This window comes from Scyliorhinus torazame, chromosome 12, assembly GCF_047496885.1.
Source record: "Scyliorhinus torazame isolate Kashiwa2021f chromosome 12, sScyTor2.1, whole genome shotgun sequence".
In the NCBI taxonomy this organism is placed as follows: Eukaryota; Metazoa; Chordata; class Chondrichthyes; order Carcharhiniformes; family Scyliorhinidae; genus Scyliorhinus; species Scyliorhinus torazame.
The window spans coordinates 159,453,632-159,462,490 of record NC_092718.1 but is presented as its reverse complement, the minus strand read 5'-3'; the positions used below and the strand labels follow the sequence as shown (position 1 = coordinate 159,462,490).

Sequence of the window (8,859 nt, the reverse complement as noted above, 5' to 3'; positions counted from 1 at the left end):
AGGGCGCAGACGCCAACGGCCGGCACAAAGCGGAGAGTGCGCAGGCGCCGAGCTTGGGGGGCGGAGCGTGCAGATGCCAAACGCCAGTACGGGCGCGAGCCTTAGCTGTGAGCGCGCTCGTTCCGAATTCGGCGGGAATTTCCCATCAGATCAAGCAACAACTTTGCGAGAGCAGCAATAAAGCGTGGGTAACTCCCCCAGGCCGGGCCTAACACGGTGCCCGTTTGGTGTAAAGTCTGTGCGCGGGGCCTGATGTGAATCTGGGCCAGCGTGGCCCGTTTAAAGATTGAATAAAGTCGGACTGGACTGGGACAGCCGCTTCAGCAAAGTTACTGGTTCAGGTGAGGAGACTGTTCATTACAGGCCTGAGTTGGCGCCTCTGGCCAGAATCATGTGAATGTTTTAAAAAAAAAAGACCAACTAGCATTTCCATAGCGCCTTCCACCTCCATTACTTTTGGAGAGCGATCACTGCTGTAATGGGAGAAAAGCTTTAACTAATTCGTGCACAGCAAGGTCTCACCATGTTGGAGGGCATTTTCTGATACTGGAATATGATATAAATTATAGGTGGCCCTGTAACTACATTTGAGCTATATTACTTTTGAATAGTTCTGATGAGACAAAAGGTACACATTGGCTTAGATGCCTGTTTAGAAGAAGCAATTTGTAGAAATAGATAGTGTATACACAATGCTTGTTAATATCAGAAAGGACACAAAATGGCTGTTAGCTATTAAAGCAATACTAAAGACACAAAATGGCCAACTAGCCACATTCCTGAACAATAAGTTACAAACTCTAAACTACCTCATGAGAACCAGGCATGGGTATGTATAGGGAGTATTTTAACAGCCGCTGATAACAGCTTCACAGAACAAGGAATGCAATGTATCATTAGTAAGCTCAAGGTCCACAGCTGCAGACAGGACATATCCTTGTGTTAGTTTTGAATGACTTCTGTATGAAGTTCGGGGCGGGCAAGAAAACACTCACTTTAACCATATATGTGATAACTGGGATGCTAAGAAAATTGATTGACTGCATGTAATGAAGTGTGACGTGACTATAGTTGATTGATTGTATGTAAATAAGAATACATCTAATTCCGCCCCTTGAATCTGTATATTAATCCGTGCGAGCCTTAGCTCAAGTGAGAAAGGGTGCTGTCAATAGGCTCCCAGAATTCTGATATAATAAACTGCTTTTTTACTTCTACTCGGGCCTTCGTGTGAATATTTTCACCTCTAACACACCAGCAATGTGATAATGACAAGGCTTTCAAAGTTCACTGTCGTTACTGGGCAAAACTGGCAGCAACCTCTGGTGTCTGCATGTGCGGTTATGGGCAGAAAGTGAAAACTGTTCCTTTGCCACTCAGTAGCAAAATAACATTTCTGACAAAGACAGCAGCTCTGACAGTGCAGCACTCTGGAATGTCAGGTGGGATTTTGTGCTCACGTCTCAGGAGTTGGATCACAACCTTCTGATTAGAGAAGTGGTGGGGCAACCTGCGGTCCGCCGGGCCACATGTGGCCCGTCTGGGTGCTGAGTCCGGTCTATGAGACATTTTGTTGATTGTTGCCCATGGTTTCCATCCATGTAATATTTTTCCTATCGGTATGACTGAAGTGATACGCACGTAAAGCAAGGGCCCGTGAAAGAAGGTGCATGCTGATTGCACACAACATTGACTGAGACCCATGTGCCCTGCGTCCAGTCAAGCGTTAATATTTATTTTGTTCTTACCACTTGAAGTTGATGACAGTTCTGTTAATGTATGAATATTTAAATATTTTCCATTACTTGTTCTAAAATATTTGGCATGTATTCAATCTTAAGTCAAGGCTAATAGTTACTGAACATGCCGGATTTCAATCTTGTGGCTCACACGTGGCGTATTCAGGAGTAGATTACCCATCACTGGATTAGAATGCTTCTGAGAGTGCTACCAACTGAACCAGAGTTGGCAACATTTAACTTTTTTAATAGTCATAGGATTCATTCAACTTTAAGACATGTTTATAACTGTGTGATGTTGAATTGCCTCTCTGCAGTGAGGAAATAAAATCACCCTTTATCTTATTACCTTGTTATGGTGTTAACATGTAACAAAATAAAATTGGTTTTATCTGATCATTGAATTGAACCTGTCCTCAGATGCTTACAATTACATTTTGTTCATATCACATTAGGCCACATGATAATTAAATTGTTTTAGTTCCCAAAAATGCAAATGGCCAATAATTTGAGTTGTGATGTTCACCAAAACAAAATAACTGTGGTTAGCACTGTTGTCTCACAGTGCCAGGGATCCGGGTTCAATTCCAGCCTTGGGTGAGTGTCTATGTGGAGTTTGCACACTCTTCCTGTTTCCTCCGGTGCTCCGGTTTGCCCCCACAGTCCAGAGATGTGCAGGCTAGGTGGATTGGCCATTCTAAATAGAGTCTACACCAGCCCATGAAAGAGTACCCTACTTAAGCCTACACCTCCACCCTCCCAGCAACCCCACCTAACTTTGGACACTAGGGGACAATTTAGCATGGCCAATCCACCTAACCTGCATATCTTTGATGTCCAATAGGTTAGATGGGTATAGGGTGGGGGCAAGGGCCTAGGTAGGGTGCTCTTTCAGAGGGTTGGTGCAGAGTTGATGGATCGAATGGCCACCTGCACTGTAGGGATTCTATGAAGTAAAGGTTTTTGAAAAATTCAAACAATCCAAATTAAACAATCCCTGAAGGGGAGGAGCTTGCATGTCTCCCACTGTGGTGCAGTTAGTCTGACAATTGTATTGTAAATAAAAGTGTTAACGTTCAGGAGTCACTTATAACTGGAAAAGATGGTTTGCTAATTTGAACTTTGTGATTTTTGAGAGCAGATCACTTAAATAAATTGAGATGTCATGCCATTGTCTCATCAGAATTTTCAAACCCTTAAACTGAGAATTGGTTGTGCGAATTCCACTGTTACTTTTCAATTGAAACATGAGAAATGCCATTTGCTTGACTCATTTTGTGTAAGATTTATTTAGAACTGGTTGATATACAGAGGACAAAAGGTATGGACAGACAAAGGTACAGACAGACATAGTACAACGAGCTGGAAGGTGGGATTAGATTGGATAACTTTTTGTACAACGTGGACACAATAAGCCAAGTGGCCTGAGTAAACCTTCCAATGTTTCTGTTTAACTGGTAATTTGCAGTACATACTCATGACAACTTGAGAATCTAGAATTTTCCACACTCTTGACATGCACCATGTAGGTCTCTTAATTAAGCTCAGTGCATCAGAACATCATAATGTCAGAACTCTTGACAAAGAGTTCATGTGTTGACATATCTAATGATTGGCTTCAGGTGCCTCGAGTGTGAAGATTCCTCTCAACCAGAGTGCAGTGCAAGTGGGGAATGGGAGTGGTTTGAGAACAAGACCATCTCCATGTGAGTGAGAAAAAATGCAAAGTCATCAAAATAGGTGATGAAATGCCCTGGAAAATGATGCAAATTTTAGCACTGTAAAATAACATTCCTCCTGTTACCCTCTTCATTTACCCCAAAAGTCAAATCATTAGATGTAAGGAGTATAAAGGCTTAGATTATAGATTGGATTTTTTTAAAGGCAGCCACCTGGGAATAATATTCCACAATTTCAATTATGATGAAACAAAAAAATGCCAACTATAACCTGACTGTGTTAGAACCTATGTTAGAAGTCAACAGTTTTTAAGATTCTGAATTCCAATACGTTTCAGGAATAATTTCTTTATTTTTGTCTTCTGCTGCAAGCACCAAAAATGAAATTATTGAAGAATCTGTTCATGCTGGTCCCCTGCAGCTGCAACGATACAAAGTCAAATATGTGTGTTTAGAGAGTCAGTGAAGTAGGATGTCATTATTCAATAAAAAGACAAATGATTTTTCAAGGAACTCTGAACATCAAAAAACAGAGTCAAAAATTAGGATTTTATGTAACCATACATTATTAATATTCATTGTCATTCATTAAATCAGATTTCATGCAATGTTTGGGTGAATTAGGCCTGATATTCTCCCTAACACCAGAATGAATTTGTATTCAATTCATTGTGAATCTCAGTCCGATTCTTCCCACACTGGTGTGTCAAAAACTTTAGAGTAGATTATAGTGAGTTCAGCACTACCAATTACTGAAAGAACGTCTGGAAATAGTAGGCATTTCAATTCTTTAAAAATTTGTTATTAAATGATTTAATTGGAAGTTTATTGTTTTTTCATACCGGGAACATTAGGTATTGTCAGATAGTTTTGACTAGGCACTGCTTTACAAACCTGCCATCAGCACTGAGGCCAATTTGCATTTTGTTGCGCAGATTTCGATGAGTGAAGGAACAGGATCGGAGTTGCGACTTTGCTGATTTAAAAAAAAAAAAAATCAAACGATACAAACCAATTCAAGAATGGCCAAGATCACAAAAGAACTGTTGCTTGAAAAAGGAATCCCAAAACACTCCAAGTTGGGACAAGTCAAGAAAATCAAGTAAGAACAATTCAATTTTCAAATAAAACATGGTACGTGTAAAATCTGCCATCAATGGATGCATCAGTAAATAAACCGGGGGACACAATCTCAGAATAAGGGGCAGGTGATTTAGGACTGAGATGAGGAGGAACTTCTTCACTCAGCATGCTGAGAATCTTTGGAATTCTCTGTCCCAGAAAGTTATGGAGAGTCAGAGTATTTTCAAGACTGAGATCGATGGATCTATACATATTAAAAACATCAAGGAACACTTTGATGGTGCAGGAAAATGGCATTGAAGTAGAGGATCAGCCATGATCTGAATGACGGAGTGGGTTCAAAAGGCTTAGTGGTGACTTCTGCTCCTATTTCTTAGCTTTTATAAAACCATCTTGAGGGTGGTTATTCTAAATTTATTTCAGTGTGTTAAAATTGTCATTGTAAATTATGGTGATATGTGTGATAATTGAGTTGACTTTCAGCCCCTGGTTTTATAAATCTAGGTTCCAGCAATTTTTTAAGTCTACCTACATGCTAGATTTTCATATGAATGGCAGTAGGAAGGTGTTTTAAAAATGGGCTTTAACCTGATATTTGAAAAACAAAACTCTTAACAATTTACTTCTACTTTGATAAGAAATAAATTGCCTCTGTGCGCGTATTTAACATACCAGTGAATGGTAGAATGTTCAATATTTTTGTACTGGGGTAAAAACCTTTAAGCAGAGTGACAGGCAAAATAGGAACGTCTTGCGTAAAACTTGAGAAAATTCCAGTGACACTGTTGGTGTTGATATTTATTTCAGATTTAATCCGTCTTTTTTTTTTCTGTTTCTATTCAGGCTTTCCAACTTGCAATTGAAAACAAGCGATTTAGATCCAAAGTTATTTTCCCAGCTTCGGCAGTTGGAAGAACTGGATGTGTCTGGAAATCTGTTGACAGAAATTCCAGACAATCTCGGACTTGTCAACCTGAGGCTTCTCAACTGTGCAGATAATGATATGGAACAGATTACATCATTGAACCAGTTTAAGAATCTCGAAGATCTGAATTGTGAAGATAACATGTACTTGACAGTAAGTGATTGAAGACTTTCTTGAGTTGAACAACACTTGTGACTAACTTTTGACATCATTAAAGCTGTTTGGATTTAATTAAAATACCATTCTGTTTGCAAACCACAACACAGTCTTATATATAGTTTTCTACTCTACAGATGTACTTGCCTTCCTCCCTCACTTCATAGCACACAACATTGCCTAACTACCCAAAGTAGGCAAACAAACTTCTGCAATATCTGGCCAGCTCTTGAGTCTGTCTTTAGGAAGAGAAGTAATTCTCTATGGGGAAGTGATCCCTGAAGGCAGAATCAAGATAAGGCACTTGCTGTTCAATGTTTCTGCTTAACAACATCTTTATCTTGTGTTCATGGCAATAGGTGAGCATCTGAAGTCAGAATTTCCTGTGATCTGAAGATTACCCCATTTTGCATGTTGTGTGTGGCGTAAGGTGTTTAGTGTTAACAATTGGCTGCTAATTATAGTATATAGTAGTATTCCTGAGATCTAATTTTTACATTCTCCTATCCTTTACAAAAGGTGACAAATGCCAAATTTATAGACCAAACTCTTCAGGATAAAATTAATAGATCAACTTCCTGGTGAAACAATATGTTGGCCGCACACTGGTTAGCACTGCTGCAGCACCAGGTTCAATTCTGGCCTTGGGTGACTGTGGAGTTTTCACATTCTCCCTGTGTTGCGTAGGTTTTAATTAATAATCTTAATAATCTTTATTGTCACAAGTAGGCTTGCATGCAATGAAGTTACTGTGAAAGCCCCTAGTTGCCACATTCCGGCATCTGTTTGGGTGCACAGAGGGAGAATTGAGAATGTCAAATTCACCTAACATTACGTCTTATCGGGATATGTGGGAGGAAACCGGAGCACCCGAAGGAAACCTACGCGGTCACGGGGAGAATGTGCAGGCTCCGCACAGACCGTGACCCAAGCCGGGAATCAAACCTGGGACCCTGGCTCTGTGAAGCAACAGTGCTAACCATTGTTACCGTGACAGATAGGGTGAGGACTATGGCCTAGGTAGGGTGCTCTTTGGGAGGGTCGGTGCAGACCTGATGGGCCAAATGGCTTCCTTCTGCACTGTAGGGATTCTATGATATTTTCCTCCCGCTCCTCTGATAAAGCATCTCAAATCTGTTTAATGCCTCACCACAACAACTCAGTTGAGACTGGGAGCTTAGTGGGATGGTTTGAACCTCTGACGATGACTCCAGCCTCATCAATCACTGTTACGTTGTGGATAGATCACAGCACTGCCATCAGATTCATTATTAAAAACAAAGTATTTATGTTTTGAACTGTGAAGTGTCAAAAGGGTGAAATATGTCTTTGTTATTGCAGAATCAGCAAATCATCTTATTTTACCATTTATGTGTCTCATGCATTTCTGCTGTCTTTCTCATTGTCCTCCTAACGTTGTGACACCCAAATTGGGCTGATTATACGTTATGTTTTATTTGTTTATTTGAGTCGTGTGTTATATTCTATGAGGGAGAAATGAAGGATATCCAAAGCTAGAGCTCCCTGAATGATTAGAAAAATTGAGATGAAAATGAAATAGAAAAAGGAGTCATATGATAAATGTTTATTTTATGGTAGAAAACACAAGCAGAGTACAGAAAGGGCAGAGAAGGACTAAAATTGTATTGGGTGGTGGGTAGACCAGTGTTTCATTATGATGTGATCATTCAGATCCTGTTTTATCATGAGATTCCAAAACTTGTAAAGGCGTTTTGAAGATCACGTTCCATTTATTACGATCCCGGACCAGACCCCAATAGTGGCTAGGATACTGGACAGAAACCCCAATATTTGATTTAATAGAGGCGGACAGGCACTTGCAAAATTCCTTATTGGCCAACAAAATAGTGTTCATCTTTCCAGGGTGGACGATGGGTGGGGCCGGACTCCAGCAACAGATCAACAAAGTGTGGAGCATGGTTAGAGATTACAATTGCTGAGTACTCAGCTGCCACTACCGTTGGGAGGAGAGCCCGAGCCAGAATGAAAAAAATAATGCGAGAGTACAGGTGGTGAACATGAGAGAAAAAGGAGAAATTCCTGACATTCGGGTGTAAGAAATGCCAGGTGTCTACCCCTACCATCTGAGTCGTGAAGGACGACAAAGCCCTGGCCACCCCAGATGGAACAAAAGATTTGGGTTTTGAGTGATCCAATTTTGGATCCAGAATGCAGTTCAGTTTGCTTCCTAAAATAAGATGGTGTCAGTCGAAGGAAGATAACCGAGTTGATGAAGTTCGTATCATCCCAATTAGGGGCATAGACATTGACCAGAAACACTGTGGTTCAATAGGGAACCGCATCCGATTATATATCGACCATTTGGGTCAGCCACAATCTGGGATGAGGAGAATTGGACTCTTTTGTTGATTAAAATTGCCGTCCCCCTGTCCCTGCTATTAAAACTAGAATGAAAATCTTGCCCAACCCATCTTTTGTGCAGCCTGGTCTGATCTTTAATGTGTAAATTGGCCTCTTGCAAAAAAAAATAAAATCATAATTTAGGCTCTTAGATGCGCGGATGTGCGATCGTTTTACAGGGCCATTCAACCCCCTAATGTTCCAAGTAATCAGTCGGATTGGAGGTCTTCCGCCACCCCGAGTCAGCCATTGCCAAGGAAGGGATGTTAAACAAGGGACACTGAGAAGACAAAACAAGGAGACCAACCTAAGATGGCCACTGAGCCAAGTTCGGTGATTCGACAAAGAGAGATCAGCAGACATCATCAGCAAACTAAAACCCACCTCACCAACCCAAATAAGCCATCGCAGTTGAGCATAACCACACTCGAAAGCAAACGGAACGGTGGCAAACAAGAACTTGGCCTAATACCTACAACTAACAACATAACTCAACACAAACTCTAAGCTCATCTTAAAAACTATTATGAGCTGCAGAAGCCCCTTTTAATAATATCACTCCCATTAACTATTGTACCTTGCTAGCATGGAAACTCCCAACTGAAGAATAAAAACTTAAGAGCACCAAAAGTCGCACCACATGGTAATAAAGGAGCGAACAGTAGAAATTCCTCATGTATAATTACGATCATCAAGAATACACCAATACGACAGACATGAAATGTGCCCACACAACGAGCCATAGATCACATTAAAAGGAGCCCAAACTGTGCTTCTGAACAAGGGATCCTGCGTCTCCGGCGATCACAAAAATAGTATTTTTCACAGAATGTTACATGAAAGCGGGCTGGATAAATTACCCCAAAGTTGACTCTATTCTTATACAGGGAAGATT

At 40.7% G+C, this 8,859-nt stretch overlaps 1 protein-coding gene across 1 annotated transcript in view; it reads left to right on the top strand.

Annotated features, from left to right (window-relative positions):
- The first annotated feature begins 88 nt into the window (after positions 1-88).
- lrwd1 (leucine-rich repeats and WD repeat domain containing 1) overlaps positions 89-8,859 on the top strand; it is a 61,291-nt gene continuing 52,520 nt past the window's right edge. Inside the window, 3 exon segments of the mRNA XM_072470121.1 lie at positions 89-341; positions 4,354-4,520; positions 5,345-5,579. Coding sequence (XP_072326222.1) covers positions 4,441-4,520; positions 5,345-5,579 — 315 coding nt within the window. The 5' untranslated portion in view covers positions 89-341; positions 4,354-4,440.